At 42.6% G+C, this 20,569-nt stretch overlaps 1 protein-coding gene across 1 annotated transcript in view; it reads left to right on the top strand.

Annotated features, from left to right (window-relative positions):
• Window positions 1-20,569, top strand: part of shank1 (SH3 and multiple ankyrin repeat domains 1) — an 87,991-nt gene that overhangs the window by 60,181 nt on the left and 7,241 nt on the right. Inside the window, exons 16-26 of the mRNA XM_059348044.1 lie at window positions 4,078-4,160; window positions 4,286-4,410; window positions 4,876-5,011; window positions 5,123-5,203; window positions 8,755-8,763; window positions 9,060-9,086; window positions 9,199-9,255; window positions 9,445-9,560; window positions 10,993-11,116; window positions 11,796-15,303; window positions 16,407-17,297. Coding sequence (XP_059204027.1) covers window positions 4,078-4,160; window positions 4,286-4,410; window positions 4,876-5,011; window positions 5,123-5,203; window positions 8,755-8,763; window positions 9,060-9,086; window positions 9,199-9,255; window positions 9,445-9,560; window positions 10,993-11,116; window positions 11,796-15,303; window positions 16,407-17,297 — 5,157 coding nt within the window. The remainder of the gene's footprint in view (window positions 1-4,077; window positions 4,161-4,285; window positions 4,411-4,875; window positions 5,012-5,122; window positions 5,204-8,754; window positions 8,764-9,059; window positions 9,087-9,198; window positions 9,256-9,444; window positions 9,561-10,992; window positions 11,117-11,795; window positions 15,304-16,406; window positions 17,298-20,569) is intronic.

The following is a 20,569-nucleotide window of genomic DNA, read 5'->3' as shown; positions in this document are numbered from 1 at the left end:
TAGGCTAAATTGAGGAGCATTCAGTACAGAAATTATTCAGACATCAAAGTAGTCAGCCACTTAACTGGAACCCAGCTAATGTCACTTAAAGTTAATGACATCCTTGAAGACAGCAAAGCTTGAGTTAGTTGTAGACTCTGGTTGGATGGAATAATTGGGAAAATGATATGTTGAACATAAATATGAAAGATATAATCTGACACTTTTTCCATGACACTTGCAGTTGGCATAATTATTTGTTCACATCACGAATGACTTGGCTTTTCTTCACTTTGAGTGTTGGCTGTGCAAAGGTCTCTGCATGCAGCGATATGGTAGTCCTCAAATTTTCTGTTCCTTTGGTATCACCTCTCAAATGTTTTTTCTTATTTGTTAATATTGATGGTTACAAGCTGCTGTTTGTTTTGAGTAAAAAATAAATAAGACTTCAGTATTTATCATAGGTCCCAGTGATGGATATTAGTTAGGTAATGGTTGAGTTTGAGACATTTAATCATGTTGTCATTTAAATACAGGAAGTATAAAACAAGGAAACTTTATGTTGCTGCAGTAATCTGTATTTACACTGGGTAGGATTACTCACTATGAAACTGAGAAAAATCAGCAGGCATACAAGTGCAAAAATATGATCTGCTGTTGATGGTAAAGTTTCCTGAATCAATATGTTTGTTGTCTGCACGCATGCTGAATTTCCATGAAGTGACTTGTTGCTTTTGTGGCCTGCAGAGACAGACTACAGGGGGGAAATGTGATGTGTGTGTTTCCATGTTAGCATTACTTTGTACCTAATTCCCAATAGTGTTTTTACTATACTCAGTCCTACCTAAAGCTTTGCATGAATGTGTTTGTACTTACAGTATGGGCTCATGTATTCACTTGGTCCCTCGGAGAGACTGTTTGAGATCTGGGCTGGCCAACACAGAGATGGACAGAGGAGGACAAGAATAACAAAGACAGAGCCTTGGCAGGCAGAGACAGAGAGATTCTCACAGCCTGTGGAGAGCATCATACACTCAATAGACTGAATGAAAAAGATCATGAGGGGGAAATGTGATTAGAAAAAAAATTAGTGGAAGTTTGAAGAACAAGGGAAGGAAGCCAGTATAAAGCGGTATCTTATAGAGTAGGCGGGGCCATCAGGATGGAAAAATGTAAAAAGGAAGAAAAGCCAGTGAAAAGAGAAAGAGAGGGGTGAACAGATGGAGTGGGCTGGGACTATTTCGGTGCACGATGTGATTATCAGCATGTGGTTGCAGTATGTTACAGCTGACACGGTATATATACCCTTCTGACTCACTGACTGGCTGTTTGGACAGTCTTTCCATTCATGACAAGACAAGAGTCCGTTAGAGGTCAGCAGCCCTCAGAGGTGGTGCTGTTTCTCACACCAAAGTGGTTTAAACTGAAGTGGCTGATTGTCCATGTGTGTGTCGTGTCTCACCTTTCATGCTTGTAGGGCAGGAAAAGCCTCGGCACATACAAAACAACTATTTTAATCCCATTTTTTTAACACCTTCTCAAACGTTTAATGGTAGCCTTAACTGGTAGCAACACATTTGTTTTTAGAAGTAACAAGTCAGTCAAAATGTGTGAATTTAAACATTGTGATTCAGTCTTCTCCACCTCATTTGTCTTGTGAAGTTGAATAGTAGTAGAAGTAGTACTCAGTTCCTCTACCTATGTTAAAATACGAATACAACAATGAAAAATACAATTTAAAGTTCTGTATTCAAAATCCAAAGAGAAAAAAAAGCATTTTTAAGCTAAATGTAGTAAAAACACTCATTCTGCAGAAAAATGGCCTTGTGATCAGTATATTATTATATATGAGGCTGTTAGATTAATATTACTGAAGCATTAATGCCTAAGTGAAACTGTAGCTGGTTTAGATGGAGCTAGTTTTAACTACTTTTTTTATACAGTTCTGCAGATGCTCCGGCTCAGAATGAGGCCACAGAACTTTTCTGTAGATTTCAATTTTTGAGACATGACAAAGGCCAAAATGTGGCCTTCAACAGTAAAAGGCAAGGCTTGTTTTATATATAACCGAAAATGCCTTTTGTTCTTTGATTTTGTGCGAAATTTGCGAAAAGGCTTTTAGTGTGTCTTAATTCCTGTTGGCAAGCACATTGCTCTGTCATGTTAGACCAAAAAGTTGCCGTTTGTATTGCCATCATAAGTGATTAGTTAACCAACAAACTCATTTCAGCAGCTGGCTGACATTGTGGAATGCTTCAAACAACCACTGCTGTAAAGTTTGATTGAATGCATATAATCCTCAATTGTCTTACCTTTGTGTGCAAGTCTGAACTGGGACACTTTTTTAACAGCAGTGATGTATAATGTCAATTTCAAAGTGATTATAAAAGAATACGCCAACTGTCGCCACGGTGACTGCCACATACTTTTTTCCAGAGCGAAAACAGGATTACAAACTGAAGCATTTGCTATCTTGCGGCCCCTACTGGCTTAACAGTAGTAAGGAGTCAGGAGTTAAATATGGCATAAAGCCACAAGAGGTCATTACAGTCATGTGCACAAAAAATATTAAACTGATGGGTCCAGTAATATGCAAGATCATCTGCTTGGTGGAGTAAGCGGTATGTTGTATTTTTTTTTAGCTTATATGTTTCTTAATGCAAAATGTTAATCTGAAAAAGTGCCTTGTAACTAAAATTGTGAAATAAATGTAAGTCTTAGTTCAATATTTCAATCTAAAATTCAAGTTGAGTAGAGTTATGAAGTTGCATGAAATGGAAACACTCAAGTACTTCAAATTGTGTAAATGTATTCAGTGACATTCAGCCTCTGGTTACATATATCCCATGTGTTTATCCCATGGGACAGAAGAGTACTGCACTCTGCAGGCTCCACCTGTGAGCATGCAGTGCCTGTTCTCAGTGGCTACTAGTGTACCATCACATGGCTCAGCTCTGGTGTGGTCCTACCCATGCAACTTTCCCTGCATCCAGATCAAGCTGTTGCTGAGGCAACAGGCAGCGCCATGATACTGTATATAGCATCTCTTCTTAATGGAGGTTCTGGTGGAAATGATCTCTGGGCTTGCTGACAGAAACATACAGCAAAGTGAAGCATAGCAAAACATGTTACAATCATAACAATTTAATGTAGGCTGGAGTTTCACTGATGTAGAAATTTGAAGACTGATAGCAGAAGTTGTAGCCACTCTGAAGTTTTGATCAGAAATTCAGAAATAGAAGGCTGCAACTCAGGATTATATATTAATAATCATTTAATTGTATAATTACTTTTCTCAGTAAATTGAATAAGTAAAATTTTAGAAAAAAGTGAAAAATGTTATATTTCCACAGAGCATAATCATAAATCTAAAAAGTTGTAGAATACTTTTCTATCAATCAACTAGACGATTACGTTTTAATTGCAGTGTTACAAAAGTTATTGTTTTCATTTGAGATTTGAATGATATCTACAATGTCAAACCAGGCTTCCTATAGAACCCTTTTTTGGTTTTGTTTTAGACACTTTTGTAAAGATCTATACTAAAGCTATAAATCGGACAAACTGCATAATATCCATTGTATTAAAGTTGACAGACCTGTGTGTCCTGTCCTAGATTAGTTAGATTAGTCCTTTATTTATTTTTTAAACAATGTATAATTAATAAAAAGGGAATGGAAATATTACTGCTCTGAGCAATTAAATCTGACAAAAAACATTCATCATCATTTAAAGATACATTTGAAGAATAACAAGTAGCCTTACATACAATCAATAACTTATAAGACAATATATCACATCTTGAAAGAGTGAACAGTATTTTATACTTACAAACAAAGAGAAAAATCTAAATTGAAGTGAGTTTGTTTAATGCCAATGTACAGAGGGCTGGTTTCACTGGGGAAAGGAAAAGGAAAAACAACACCTGCCAGGTAAATGCTGTGTTTGATGGATTTTAAAACTCAACTTTTCTCCTATTATCTCCATTGATTAAGACAAAGGGTGAATGCAGACATGCAAGGGTGCATAGTACATGTCTACCTTGTCTTCTGTTTTAAGTTATGTCTAACTCTCTCTTCTCTATCTCTTGTCTGTTAGTGACTATATAATCAAAGAGAAGACGGTGCTTCTACAGAAAAAAGACAGCGAGGGTTTTGGCTTTGTGCTGAGAGGGGCCAAAGGTAAGAAATGTGACATAAATACAAACATTCTGTTTTATAATCACACTAATTGATTTAACTATGATAGTCCTAATAATACTGTACCACAAGCATGATACATTTTCATATTTTCATGGTGTCTCCAGCTCAGACTCCTATCGAGGAGTTCACCCCCACCCCGGCCTTTCCAGCCCTGCAGTACCTGGAGTCAGTGGACGAGGGAGGCGTCGCCTGGAGAGCCGGTCTCAGGATGGGGGATTTCCTGATAGAGGTGCTGCTATGATTTACCATGGCATTATGGGTTGGAATTGAAAGAACTGACAGATTAAATGTAAACATTTCTGAACCCATTATCCAGAACTAGAAGGGCACTCCTCGCAGACCTCCATCGAGGCCATGTACTATCTCGCAATGTTAACAAAAGTGAAGAATAATTTGTGTATTTGCCCTGTGATTTGGATCTACTCCAAAATGTAATTGGGTCTCCCTTTCACCAAGTTTCAAAATCAGGCCAGTAGTTTCTTCACAATCACAAACAAACTAACAGCCTAAAACATAAACTTATTGACAGAGTCACTAAATGTTTAATCCAGATCTGAATGTTTTTTCAATGCAAGATGTTTTACTTTATAAAACCAAAAACAATATTTTGTTCTGTTGCTCAAAGCCTCACTTTCCACCAAAGTTAAATGAAAAGCTGTTTTTGAGATACTCACTGTCTCTCTGTCTGTCCCAGGTCAATGGTCAGAATGTAGTGAAGGTTGGTCACCGACAGGTCGTCAACATGATCCGGCAAGGTGGTAACAGCCTCATGGTCAAGGTTGTTATGGTAACCCGCAACCCCGACATGGAGGAGGGTTCGAGGAAGAAAAGTAAGAATCCATCTATTACACTCTGGGGTGTCACTGTACTGCAGCTGACCTGAACCTTGTTCCTGGAATGCTTGCTGACCACTGCTGCCTTTGTCTGTTCCTTCCCTTCAGTCCCCCAGCAGAGTAAGAGGCTGAGCACTCCGGCAATCGCCCTACGATCCAAATCCATGACTTCAGAACTGGAGGAGATGGGTAAGAAGTTGGCTTAGATTAATTTTTTGGGGGGTAAAAGGAAAAGGAGTACAAATAATGAAGAAACAGACAGACAGTGAATTGTAGATAAATAAGGAGAGCGCTTTAAAGCTGAAGAGGGGGAGAAAAAGTTCCAGGGAGAAATAGATTGAGGTGATAAAAGAAACAGTGTGAAACCAAGGTGTTGGGGGTTGCTAAAGATGCTGAAAGTGTGAAGGGGAGTTGAGCTAGGGCTAAATTTAGACAGAAAGAAAGTAGAGAGGGAGAAAGTGTAGTTACTTGGTGACAGAAAGAAGAGGGAAAGAAAAAAGAAGATTGGCTACCGCCATGGATGACGGTCTCAATGCATTTCACTGTTCTTTCAGAGGTTCCACACTGTCACTTCCAGCACCCCCACTACAGGTAACCCCACCCAGAAAAAGTGTCGCCATCCACCCTGTGATCCCTCTCTCACTGCCCGCCTCTCTTACCTCTTACCCCCCTGCACCCCCCACTGCTCCCTGGCCCGCCCACAGCTTTAACCCCGGCGCCCACAGAGCAGACAACCAGCCCCTCTGCTCAACACACAAACACACACACACACACACACACTCAGCAAGTATTTGTTGCCAAGGTAACACTGCAGGGGAATGGGCGTCACCTGAGAAGAGTTTTCCGGGTGCCACAAACATCACGGCGAAGTGTCTGGTCTTCATGTATTAGTGAGCAAGTTGCAAAATATATGTCCTTTTTTTTTGTTGATATCTTTTGTTCAGAACACGTTTGATTCATTTGGAAGAAATCACACCCAGGATAAAATTATTGAGATGAGTAATTTTTTTTAGAAAAAAGAAAAAACAACTTTGTTCCAGGTCTGTTGCTATGGTAACAGCATTATGTGTGGCTATGCTTATGCCATCTCTATTTGAGGCAAAATAGTGGGAGGAGAGTGCATGGTGAGGGTCAACACCCCCATTTGCAGATCAGAATGTTGGACGGCGTTTTATTGCTGATTGGGTTACATTTCTGAACATTTCTAGTGTTTTCAGGTGCTGTAGCTGTCACTGCTGTCTTATTCTGAGCTTGCCCAGTGAGTAATTGATGATGTATGAAGGCTGATGACATGTGGAGCTGCTGGAGGGGAGGGGAGTCTGCAGGGCTTCATCAGCTGGTCTCAGATCTTATTTAAGTAGTTTCTCTTACAAACAATGCCTGGAAGTTGCCCAAATCAAACCACTGCTGTAAGTCAGGATCAGACTAAAGTTTATTCTGAGTGTAGAAATCAGCCCTTTGCTTTATTCCTCCCCCATCTTCTCCCCTCACCTGCCTCCTTTCTGTGGTGTGACCTCACCTGACCAGCACAAAGCATGAGCGCCCGGTTTGAAACACAGGTGCCAGTTTCCTGAACTCTCAACCCCCCTCCCTCCCACCTTTAATGCTCACTATACACAATATTATCTTACCCCTAGAACTGTTTGTATGCAGTAATACTGTATGCATCATCTCAATACAGAGATTATCACTACAACAAACTTAAAGGTGCTATGACTTAAACCATTTTATATTTTACAATACAGTGTAGAAATTTGGTAGGAACATCTGCTGGATAGCTTTCTGACAAAAAAAAAGAAAAGAAAAAATGATGATGACCTTATTTTATGAACTATAATACTACATCATCTGCAAAGGGAAGCCATGTTTTTTTGGATGAATGTGGTAATTATTTTGAGAGAAAATAGCATTAACCATGTTGTTGTTTTGAAATTGTAGACTAGCCTCATCCTCATCATACTGAGGTATTTAAGTGAATTTTTGTGATATGCAGATGTAAAAGTGCCATAAAAACTAATCAGCCAGGCAGATAGTAGCTTATTGCAGATGTATTGTACCGTGTATATTTCTCAAAAAAATTCAGTACACAAATGCGAAAGTAGGTTTTTCATTCAGAAACGGTTACGATGTTTACGTCCACAAAATATTTCGAATTTTGACAAGACAATATTCTTCCTAAGCTTTTAACATGGCTAATGAAAATGAATATTCCACCTATATATTCCTGTTTTACATGCAGCTGTGCATACTCCAATTGTAGGCTGTGTGTGACAGGGTCAATGCTCTAACGTGGTTTATCATGTCAAAATATAAAAAAGTAGAGCTGAGCTATTCTTTGCTTGTTTGCATCAAAAAAGATTTATTTCAAAGTTTTCCCACGTTGGTGCAATTGTTCAACCGTGCAAACACAGCCTCCATCTTTCATTCCCCCAACAAGTGTCCTGAAAAGGTTGGCATTGTAATATTTGCGTGTGCATCTCGACCCCAGCCTTGCAAACAGCTGACTGTGAACAAGAAAGAGACCATGTGTTGCAAACTGCTGTAAAACCTCCAATAAAAGTGCATGTTCCAAATGTTCTGTATGTCCAAATATGGCCCTAAAACCAAAAGCATTGGTCTACCTTACAGGTCTTATTTGTACACATTCAGAATAAGGCCGTACTCTGAATATCAAAAGGAGTATGCTGTTTGCATGACCCGAATCAAATGTGGAATACTGGCATTTTTGGAATGAAATAAAAAGCATTTACTAGTTAATTAAAATGTCCCATTTAGTGTGTATCTTGGTTACAAAATTTAATCAGGGCTCAGCATCAATAGTGTTTGGTTATATAATGTGTTTAATATTTAAAGAAGATGACTATAGGTCAATATATTTTTTTATAAGAAGTCCCCTATATTGATATCAGTACCGGCCTAAAAAATCTCAGTATTGTGTGGCTTTAATTAAAAATGAAAGGTTCAGTTTAATGCAATATAAAGTGTTTTTATTAATAAATATCCCAAGTTCCATGTGATGTGGTTGCTTAATTTGCAGTAACACAGCCTATAATAACTTAGAGCCTCTTTGCTTTTGCCTCCTTCTGGATCAAGGTGAGAGGAGCACAGTGTGTGATGAAACCATGTCAGCCCCTACCATATGCTTATTCTAATGCATTAGAATTCATTTAGCTGTGACGCCTATTAAACTATCTCACCTCTGTGATTGGTGCAGTGTCCCAGTTCACCTAGAAGTCATGCTGCAAGATAACAAGGACATTAAAATGGAAATGATCCTGCAGTGCACAAATTGTTGTTTTCCCGACACTAATTTCAAGTGTTGTTTAAATATGTTTGGACACATGTTTCAACAAAACCATGGCTTAATTTTTGAAAGGATTTGTGCAGTGCAGTTGCAAGTAAGAGATGAAATAAAGACAAGTTCAAAACCCTTTCATGCTTGGTTTAACCATCGGACAATAAAATTTAATTTCTGTTTAATTAAGCTCAATAAAATACACATTATGAAGTATAACTGCTTGAGTATGAGTTTGGCAGATAACCCCATTCCTATTCAGTCCACACACACAAGCTCACTCACACCAGTGGATGCAACCACTAAAGGGTCACCTTTAATTCCTCCTCTTTGCTCCCTTGTAGACTTGTCCCTTTACCGTTCACTGGGCTAACCACTAACTCTGTCTTTTCTTTGTCTCCTTTGTCCCCACTTCACCGCTGGCCTGATCCTAACCATTTAACAGTGGAGAGAGGTGGGAGTCAGCCTCAGACTAATTCCACATTGTGTGTGTTCAAGTGTGTGAGAAAGAGTGAAAGCAAGCAGCATACTGTATGTGTGTGCAGCATATTTACTGTAACATAAGTGTGCATGCTTCAGCTGTCTTAAAGTGTGGGTGTGATGTACGTTCTTTTAAATCGAAGATCGAAAAAGCCTGGCGCGGTGACTCAGTTTGTCAGGCTCCGGTGAATATGATTAGTATTCACTGTAACAACGCTATCACACTTTCACTCCTGCCAAAACTTAAGTCTCCTTTTGTCCTCCTTCCAGCTGCTACCCCTTGGAAAAAAAAATCAGGTATGCTCTGGTACACTCTCGCTTAAAGCATTGTATTTATGTCTGTCCAAAATGACTTGGCACTCACCGCTCAGTCACTTATTTGGCTTATTCTGAATTTCCTCTCTTTTAGAATTCGAATCCTCACAAGTTACAGAGAAGAAGAGGACAGTCTATCAGATGGCTTTGAGTAAGGGAGCTCATGTTTGTCAGTGGATGTTTCCTGAATATCTTCCTCTCTTTCTCATCCACCTTCATCAAGTGTGTCCCCTTCCACACATTGTTTCCTTCATTATGTTGCTGTCCGTTTTTCTGTTTCATTGGCGTATGTCTCTCTCTCTCTCTCTTTGTCTTTCTGTCTCCATCTTTTTTCTCTCAGATAAACTAGATGAAATTCTTGCAGCAGCTCAGCAGACAATCAGCACCAATGAGGCACCGGGGACACGGGGACAGGGGCCAAAAAGAGACAGGGGGCGAAGTTTCTATGGCAATGAGGTGTGTATTATGAAATATACTACAGTATTTTGTCCTTAGATATGTGTGTGTTCCAGTGTTGTCTGGATTTGTAATCAGGTTGGGAAGCAACACTTGATGCAACCATTATAGTGGTTCCTACAAAGTTCCCCAGCAATACATTTTGAATGTAGCTTAGGGGTGTGCCATATCATATTGTTCACGATTATACCGGTTTATTTTTTTTATGAGTAAAAAAAATGCATATCATGATATTTGCAACATTCCTACTTCTTGCCATAGTGGCGTAAGGGTTTCCGATCAATTACCTAGACTGTGGCGGCCCACCAGAGTCTCATGTGCTGCGCTAACGTCACATTTCAAGCTACTGAAAGTATATCTACACTATTCATAATATAAAGTTATTTTGCACTGTGTTTCTGCTCACCCTTGAGTTAGTCAAAACCCCGATCCACACCTCTCCCTCCTCCTCTGAGACATGCATGCGCATTCGCATTGCTGGACCCCCCAGATGGTTATTTTTCATTATTTGCTAATACTCAAGAGTCAAGAGTAATTTTTTTGTATTTGGCATCTGTGGAGATTTGCACCTTACACTACATTTTTGTTTATTTATACAGACTAAAAAAATCATATTTTCTATATATTTTTCACTATTTTGCAATACTGTCAAGAATACCGTTATCGCAAAAATAACCTGAATCAGAATCAGAAAGCCTTTATTGTCATTGCACAGGGTAGTACAACGAAATTTGCCATCAACCCGTCCGAAACGTATAAAAAACACACAATACAATATGACAGAGGTGAACAGGACAGGAAGACAGGATTGAAGAGAAGAGAAGTGAAATATTGTGATAATCTTTTAGGGCCATATCACCCACCCCTAATGTAGCTACATACTTCTGAAACATTATACCTCGCCCTAACAAAAACAAACTACTATAAAATTAAATTGAAACACTGAAAAGCTGAAATTAAACCTTAATATACTAATTAAACCATACTAGCAAACTCTGAAAACTTACTAAAACTAAACTAAAAAATAAAATCTATTAAAACCTTGCCTCATTTCTACATCAAAAGTGAAAGACTGAGACCCACAGATTTCTTGGTATTATCACGTATTATTATAACACAAGGTTAAGACAACACAAGAGGCAATTTTTACATTTGTGTGGAGCAGAATATGTAGTCCTTAGATCTGTATCATGTCATCGGTAATGTCATTTAAATGCATAAAAATGTTGAAATATTTACTTTACCAGCGAGTGAGTCAGTGTAAATAATAACAAAGATTTTATTATTGATTAAGTTAAAAACTATGCAAAGGAGTCACTCATACACAATGTTCTCTTTTAGCTTATTTCAGTTCTCCGGCCCACACATACTGTACGATTGAGTCTCATGACGGTCTCCACTTTCTTTCACGTGCTCCTTTTTGGCATTTCAGCCAAACTACGGGGATCAGTCCGGGATGGGGATGATGTCGTCAGGGTTGGGCATCGGCTTTGAACGTGGCCAGTACACCTCAGGTCATGGCCCACCGCACGGTATGCTGCGGCAGAAATCCATCGGTGAGGCTGTCTGTTTTTTCTGTCTGCCCCTCCTTTCGCCTGTCTGTCTGTCCTCTGGACCAGTAGAGGTCTACGCTGTGCTGACCTGTTTGTCTGTGGCCAACACTGTCTTGTCTTTGGCCAAAAGTGTGCACACTTTGTATCTGTATCTGTAGCTAATTGTATGTTATACACTAACCTGTTACTTACTATACTTACTATACCTGTACTGAAAACTTTTGTTTGTCTTATGCTCACCCTACTACTGTTTGTTATATACAGTAGCGTCACTAATCCCCTTGTTTTATTCTGATGGATTATTTTCTGGTTTGTTGCTTAGTAAAGCTTTGCTAACTCTCCTCCTGAAATTGCTCTCTGGTGACCAACAAAACAAATGCTGCTGCTGTGATGCTGCCCAGTTGCTACTTGTTTGTGAAATATATCGCACTAACTGACTTACCTACTAACAGACATAAGATTGGAGGACAGACTCGTTGGCAGGTAGACGGGCAGTCAGATTTAGACAGACACTCTCATAGATTACCCACAGCTCTCCTTCTTTCTGGCTCCATTACTCTCTACTCTTATTCGCTTCTTTTTCTCCTTTTCTTGTTCTCACTCTACACCATCTGTATTACCTCTGAATCTCTATTTCATCCCAATTTGTTTTTTTTCTCCATTTGTGGATGCTGTACTGCAGGGGTGCCTGAAGAGGAGAGGCAGTATCTGCATCCTCCAGCCATGAAGTTTGCTCGCAGTCTGTCGGTGCCCGGCCCAGACGACATCCCTCCCCCTCCCACCACAGCGCCACCAGACCCTCCATTCTCTTCTGCTCCACCACTAGGTTGGAGAGCAAAGTCATCCCAGCAGCCCTCTGTCTCCGTGTCCCAGTCCACATCCACCTCTGCACACTACCAGCCCTACTCCCAGTCAGTGCACTTCACCCATGGCGGCAGGGAAAGGGCGGGTGGTGCCAGCACAGGCCCCAGTGGTGGAGCGGTGGACCACACAACTTCATATGCACATGCAACTGCCCATACTGCTCAAAGCAGGACTGCTTCGCGGAAGGTTGCCTATTCTGGGGAGCCTGTTGGAGCTGGTTTAGGAGCTGGTGGAGGGGCCAAGGCAGCAGGTCTTAGGAGAGGTTACAGCACCGCTGTCCCCCCATCCAGCATCGCCACTGTAATGCCCCAGCAACAACAGACTACCCAGAGTCAACCCCAGCGAGCAGACCGTAGTGCAGCTGGGGGTGGAGCAGGCGGTCCGAAAGGAGGAGCCCGGAGAGGTAAGGGCCCCCTTGTAAAACAATCCAAAGTAGAGGACCTGCGCATGGCCCAGGGTACACTGGGGGACAAAGGCTCGATCGAGAAAAGCTCCATCCCCATCCCCACCATTATTGTCAAGGCCCCTTCAACCAGCAGCAGTGGACGCAGCAGCCAGGGCAGCAGTGTGGAGGCAGACGTTCCTGCATCAGGGGAGACAGATGAAGCCAAAACACCCCATGGTCCTCCTCCCTCCACTCCTGCTCCACAGCCGCCCGCCCCACCTTCCATCCCAGCACCGCCGCCTCCGTCCTTGCCCTCTATGCGAGCCCAGGAAAATCTGGACTTTACCAGCCAGTTTGGGGCTGCCATTGTTGGCGCAGCTCGCCGAGACAGGGAACGGTTTCATGAAGCCCGCAGAAAGAGTGCCTCCTTGTTCATGTCTGCTGAGGAGGATGTGAGTCTTGGGGGAATGAGTGATGGATTAACAAGGACTCAAGTGTCACAACAACAGCTTAGCACACAGGCTGAAAGTTCACGGCTGCGCCCGTCCAAGTCTATTGATGAGGGCATGTTCTCTGGGGACACCTTTATCCATCACACCCGCAGCATGCCTCCAGCCTTTGGCCTACCTGAGTACTCGTCACCTGCCCTGGACTATCAGCCTAAATCTGTGCCTACTGACTTGTACACAGCAGCAGGCAGACAGTCAGCACCGTCCAGTACCACCACCTTCATTCACCCTCTAACAGGAAAGGCTCTTGACCCCACATCGCCACTAGGCCTTGCCCTGGCAGCCAGAGAGCGTGCACTGAGAGATGACAGCAGGTTAAGGAGGGACACAGGGCACCACTTTACCCGCCAGATGTCGAGTGTGGTGTTTCCTTCGTCTACTGTCACCTCTCAGCCGGTGTCATCTGCTGCCCAGTCCTCAAGCTCTTACCTGGTCACATCGTCTTCTCTGGCTGCTACCACGGCCAGTGTCGGCCGCCCACCCTCACCCAGAATCCTCAGAGGAGTTGGGAGTGTGTGGAGCGAAGAAGCTAGTGGAGGAGAGAGGGAGCGGGAAGGAGGAGGGGCTCGTGAAGGGCTTAGAGTTCGCTTCTCTGAGGACAAAACGGTCCACACGCACCACTACCAGTCTCAGCCGTATCAGCCAACATTCAAGGAGAGGGAGCGGGAGAGGTCGAGGGAACGGGAAAGGGAGCTGTCGAGAGAAAGAGAGAGGGACAAAGAGAGAGAGAATTACATGAGAAGGGCAGAGCAGGCAGCTGCCAATGCAGCAGCTGCTGAAAGCTCTGCTCAACAGGCATCCCAGTCTCAGCCACCTAGGAGGCCCTCTTTTCTCAGGATGGAAAGTCAAGCTGATGCGTATATCTTGTCCCTCACCCCTCCCTCTCCTCCACCTACCGGTACCCAGCAGACAGCAAGTACTACTGGGAGCACTGGGAGTGGCCTGATGGTTCTTCCTCCCCCTGCCCCCTCAGTTGATGCTGACGATGAGTTTGTCTATGCGGATCCTCTCCCACCTCCATTACAGTTTGCTAACAGCTTCGACAGGGGAAATGGGGGACTATCAGGGTACTCACAACACGGGATGCGCCCCAACAGCCTGACCTCCCGCCAACAGCAGGTCCCACCCCCTCCACCTCCACCGCCTCCTCCACCACCACCTCCTCCACCTCCCCAAAAAGAAACATTTGGAAGTGGGTTTCCTGCTCATACACCCCTGCCCTCACCTCAGGCAGGGGACTCCACCGCCTCCAGCCTCACATCTTATGACAGTGAGGTGGCGAACCTGACTCAATCTGCTCCCTCTCCCTCTCAAACGTCACCCAACCCCCCGCCCCCTCACTCGCCGTCCACCCTGCAGCCCACCTCAACAGCGGGACCTCCGCCTCCCCCTTCAGTTTCACCACCGCCTCCCCCTGGATCCTATCACAGACCCTTCTCTATGTCCCACCCCCACCACCTTTACAACAGCTCTCATACATCTGGGCGATCTTCCCCCACGCCTCCCCCGCACACAGTCGCACCGCCCCCAGCCTATCGTGGACCCCCAGTGCCCTCTTCCACTGCTGCCACCTCTGCTCCACTTCGGGGCCCTGCCTCACATGCCACGACCGCTAGCTGTGCCGCTACAACCACCGCTGCTGCCACCACAACAAGCACCTCCACTCAGCTCTACCACGAGCGCACACACGCCACACATACGACATCCTCCACCGCCATCACGGGCAGTCGCAGGACAGGAGAGCACCACCGCCCTCCCCCCGCTACCAAGAAAGGAGAGTCCCAGGAAACGGTGGTGGACTCTGGGATTGAAGAGCTGGACAGCCGCAGCAGCAGTGACCACCACCTGGACAGCATCCTGGCCAGTGTCAGGGCGGACCGGCTGGAGCGAGTGGAGCGAGGAGGGCGGATGGGAGGGGGAGGCGGGGCAGGGGATTCAGAAAGGGGAGCAGATTTTCTGGAGTCTTACATGAGCTACCTGGACGGACAAACTTTTGAGATGCAGAATGCAACAGCAGCAGCCTCCACCTACCCAAAAACCAACAGGTTCAGAGAGGGTGGTCGCACAAATGACCTACACAGACAGACCAGCACCGCGCCTGCATCCTTTCACTCCCACAGACGACGGGAGGAGCATGAAGAGGACGAAGAGGGAGTAGATGAAAGTGGCCGGGATGGGTATGGGGTGAGGGACATGCAGAATTTGGAACGTCCCATTTCACCGTACTTTGAGCGCCCTCGCACTCCTGAGATGAAGCCTCTCTGGGGCGAGGGGCAGATGGCCGGTGATCAGTCCGGGTCACTTTTAGAGGGGAAGAAGATTTACCCTCCTGCATCCAGTATGAAGCCCAGCATCATAAATGAGCTGAGCAGTAAACTGCAGCAAAGAACAAAGGACAGCTGGAGCAGCCAGAGACCAATGAGCAGACACAGGTACACATCAGTGAAAACTTTGGCTTTATGATTGTCAGTGTCACAGCATGAACTGCAGTTTCTGTTGATGATGATGCACGGCATTGTCCAACTATTCATCTGTCACCTGTGTGAGCCTATCAGTGTGCAACCTCTGTGTTCTTTACCTCCCACATTGAATGTTCAAGCCTTCCGTGAAAGACTGTGTACTGTCTGTTTATGTCTTGTGTAAGTGTTGTCTATACTGTGTAAACCTATCCTTTTATTTTTCTGGCTTTTTCCATGTGTTTCTCTCAGAAGCAGAAACAGGTAATAGAGCCACTTCCACTCCCTTTTTTTCTGTCAGGAAGAACATAAAACTTTGACACTTGCTTCTATATACAGTCTGTTGTGAGCAAGTGTGTTGGGCAAGTTAATTTCAAAATGGAAATGTGTCATTTTAAAGTAATTTGTTACTTTAAAATATTACTGTCTGTGTCGGGTAATGTGTTGCATTTGTGTTACTTTCATGAAAAATAACTGCAGAAATATGACAAGGTGTATGACAAGTGCAATGGGGTTATGTTTCATGAAGAGTAATCAAAGCGCATAAAATCAAGTTTATTGCAGTTCGTTACAAAATCCAGAGGGTGTGGGTCCACATAGTGTTTTCTCTGGTGTTTCGATGACAAAAATATGTTGACAAAATAAATGTCACCGTTATTGAATCATAGACTAAAATAGTCCCTTTGCCTTTTATTATCTAATTGTTTGAGATTGCTTTTTCACCATGAGCACCAACCAGAGGATGTTTTTTTTTCTCAAAATTTGAATGGATTATCTTGTCACCGCTCAGATTGACAGCCTAAGAGCAAGTAGGATGTATGTTACTTGGCAAAGTAACTAATAATATTTCCAAAATGCTATTTGCAACACATAACGCGTTATGCCCAACACATATAATGTCAAAGTTGATTTTAGCTGACACACAATAAGGATGTTGACAGTATAAAATTATTTTACTCGACAAGTTGTAAAAATAGCTGGACAATGTTTTAGCAACATTTCCACTAATGTTTGGGCATGTTTTTTATGTTATTGTTTTCTGTTTTCTATAATGCTTTTATCTTTCTTTCCATCCACAGATTTTCAGAAGACTCAGCCTCAGCTCTCAGCCCCCCCTCAGCTCGATCCCAGTCACCATCTCCGATTTCATTATCACAACCATCGTTATCCCCGTCCCCTACCCCTGCCTCTCAGTACCCTAACTGGGGACGATCCCCCTCTCCTCAACCTCCCGCTGCCTCCCAGCCTCCACGTTCCCATTCCCCGCTGTCACCGACAACTTATTCCCCTTACCCCACTTCCCCCAAACACAGACCTGTATACCGGACCAAAGCCCTAGAATTCCAGTTCATCCCCAGTCGAGAGTCCCGTAAAGCAGAATCACACATGTTGCAGCGTAGGCGAGCACCCAGCCCCCTCATCTCCCCGTCAGAAAGGCCCAAGCTGGGTCCACCACGGCCATCGTCCCTTCCGCTCCTCCCCACCACACCTCTATACAGTGCCATGTACGACCTCCAAGGTTCAATCACACCGCCATCACCTGGGAACCCTCTTGGAGATCCTTACTTCTCGCCCTCTCCTCCACTGTTTGCCCCATCTGGTGCCCCTCCTCCTCCAAACTCCACTTTAGTTGTCTCTCGATCCCTGTCTCCAACTCACTTCCTTTCCGGGACCTCTTCTCCGCCCCTGCACCCTCTCCCTCCACCTACATGCCTGAGTTACCCCCATCTACCGCCCCCTTCCCCTACAAAGCCTTTTGCCTCCAAGCCGCTGCCCTACTGGACCAAGTATGATGTTGCAGACTGGCTAGGATACCTCAACCTGGGTGAGCACAGAGAGCGCTTCCTGGACAACGAGATTGACGGCACTCACCTGCCCTCCCTAACCAAGGACGACTACTTGGATCTGGGTGTGACACGTGTAGGCCACCGCATGAACATTGAAAGGGCCCTGAGGACCGTAATGGACAGGTACGGCTGAATTTTTTATCAGATTTAATGTTGACCTTTTTTTTCTCCAACATTCTGTATAGTATGCAATTTTTTTTCAATTTTGTGGTGTTTTGACGATATAACAAAACATATCTTATTTTAAAAGAATCAAATCTAGCCTCAAAAAAGAAAGCAAAATACACGAACCTCACAAACCCACGTAAGCAGGATAAAATTTAACTCAACTTTATTTTATATACAGCAGCATACAACATTGAGCTTAAGTGCTGCAAATTACTAGCCTGGCTAACACCAGACTATTCTCAAATGAGGGCTAGTCTGGCAACGAGCAATGTATTTTTCCGTAGAGGAGGTGTGGTCTACGATCCTCCAGAGCCGTTTATTGGACGCTTAGAATGTCTATCAAAGCGTCTGTAGGTAGCTCTTAGCCAATCAGATCAGTTATACCAGATGACGTAGTAGAGCAACAGAAATGGATGTTTGTTGTGTGTGTGTCTGTGAGAGAGTGTTGCTTGCTGCTTTGCTTCTCCAGTTCTCGCTTTCTGCAAGATTATTTATTTTCACGCTTTATTCCCCCTCATGTCATTCAGCCACACACATCCACTGATTTTATGGGCAATAATCAAGCTGCTGCGGGCCTCTCGGCGGCTCCGCTGTCCGCGGTAGCGGGGCTATTAGCCGTTAGCGGCTATTAGCTATTAGCCGCTAACGGCGCTAATAGCCGCTAGCGACACTAATAGCCCCGCTACCAAAATGCCGGTGATCTCAGCGGAGCCGCCGAGAGACCTTTCGCCTTTCAACTTTTGCTCTAAACTATTTGTATACACCATCTACAGCTAAAGAGAGTTTCGCGTCTGCTGCAGACATGTTGGATCTGGAAAACTACAAGCTTCCAAGTGCCGAGTAGTACGCGTCATCGTCTTGCCGTCCCTCCCCGCTCTGTGATTGGATCCCTAAAACAGGGCTAAGAAACGGCCCTAGTTTCCAGACTCCGCCGCAGTTCGAAATTAAATTTGAGCGCGCAAGGCAGTCTGGGTATACCCAGGCTAGCAAATTACACAATTTAAACCAACACAGATGAAAATAAAATGAAAAATAGAACAACAATAATAAACAAGATTTGACAAGACTAATAATTGCAATACAAAAACAATAACGTGAAAATCCATTATACAAACATCAATTAAATAAAATAAACCCAGGATGATAATAAAAATTATATAAAAAAACCAAAACAATGATTAACGCTTAAATAGTAAGTAGTAGTGGTAATCCTAGAAATTAAAACAAGATTAAAAAAAAAAAAATAGGTAGACCTCCCCTACTACCTCCAGCAGACCAAACACATCTCTATGACAGGTACAGTCCATCCATGTGCAGGTGCTATTGTGGCTGAATGAGGGAGAGGCTCCTGTTCACTGTAACTGAGCTGACATCATCTTGGGCCCATCACCTGCAAGACATTTTTTCACCAAATTTTTGCATACTATATTATAACTTTTTTTTCCATTTTGAAATGAGAACTACATATTTTTTAAAGTATAATTTTGCAGGTCATACGTACAACATATTACTTTTTTACTTTTTTAAAGTTATTTTGAATGACATCCTATACTGACTTTTTTAATGACATTTCGAAGACATAATATACTGTTACTTTTTTTGCAAAATTTGGACAACATACAATACTATGACTTTGAAAATAAAAAATGCGGACAATATATGAAACAATTACTTTATGGAATTTGGATGACACAGTCTGTTGATACATATTAGAGTATAATATGACCAGAAATTACAGAAAAACACCATATTATGGGATGTCCAAAAATTACCCCCTCAAAAAAAAGTCATCCTATATTATTATTATTATATACTATATTGATTTTTGTCAAAAATGGTAAAAAAAATGTTAAATGCCTTAAAATGCTTCAAATGTGTCCATTATAGTGTGTTGGTACATTTGAGAGCATAATATGGCCTTTTTTTTTTTTTTTTGCTAAAATGCCATATTACTTTTTTATATGATTTTGAATGCCTGTACTTCATATACCTTTTCTTTTTTTAATTATCTTTTTAATTGATTCCACATATCAATATTCCAACGACATTTTACATTTACTGTACAATTTTCCAACAGTATAGAATATTCCCACTTCTCCACCACGGAGCAGAGACATAGTTAGACCCAAATGCTCAAGTAAAGTTACAGTAGAATAAAAGTTTTTCCACTCCTGTCCTTATTTTCATACCTCTCTTGCATTGTCCCTTTTTCTCCCGTTGGAGGGTAAACATAAAATAAACATATGAACAATGAACAAGTTTGTAGCCTGAACCAAGGTGGTCAATAATCTACAATACACAGCGCCCTTACTGCACAAAGTCTGCTCTCAATGGAGACACAAAATCAAGCCAGTTTTTCCAGTAGATTATAAAAGTATCTGTTTTTAGTTTAGAAAGTCAGCTTCTCCATTCTATATGTATCAAGCATTACCTCTACCCAATCCTCTATTTTTGGTGCATCTCGCAAATATAAAACTTAAAATGTAAGTGGGAGTTGCACTTTCAGAATTTTTTCCATACTCTTCTTTAACTCCTGCCAATAAGGTATAATACCAGGGCATCCCCAAAATATATGAAAATGATTGGCCTTATCTTCCCCACACAGTCTACAACATCGTGTGTCTCGAGATTTCTGTTGTGTCTGTGTAATAAAGTATCTTACAATGTTCTTCCAACCGTATTCTCTCCATGAGAGGGAGCATGTTGTTTTCTACTGTCCTTCATTTACCTTCTCCCACTCCTCTGATAACACCCTCCCAGCCTCTTTTCCCCACTTTTCTTTTATATATGATGTATTGTTGCCCTTTAATCTTTCGACTTCTTTATATAGTTTTGCGATTAATTTCTTTCCCTTGTCTGAATCATATGCTGAGATGAATAATTTAATTATTTCTGATTCTAGCTCATCTAAATTAAAAGTTTTTATAGTTTGCTCCATATAATGCCGCATCTGTAAATATCTGAATAAATCTTGATTGTTTAGTCCAAATTGATTTTTCTTTTCCTTTTTTTTTTTCTGAAAATAAGCCAAAATCCTCAAGTGTTGACATGAGTGCTGGAAGAGACCTAGTGGGATCTGTTAAGTATATTAATACATCGTCTGCAAATAATGCTATTTTCTGTTCATTTCCCTTAAAGTTGATACCTTTTATATTTTCATTTTGTTTTATCCATTGACTCAGGGGTTCCAAATAGAGAGCAAATAGTAGCGGGCTAATTGAACAGCC

Source organism: Centropristis striata, chromosome 13, assembly GCF_030273125.1.
Source record: "Centropristis striata isolate RG_2023a ecotype Rhode Island chromosome 13, C.striata_1.0, whole genome shotgun sequence".
NCBI classification, from domain to species: domain Eukaryota; kingdom Metazoa; phylum Chordata; class Actinopteri; order Perciformes; family Serranidae; genus Centropristis; species Centropristis striata.
The sequence above is the reverse complement of the archived record's forward strand: the minus strand, read 5'-3'. Positions and strand labels throughout refer to the sequence as shown.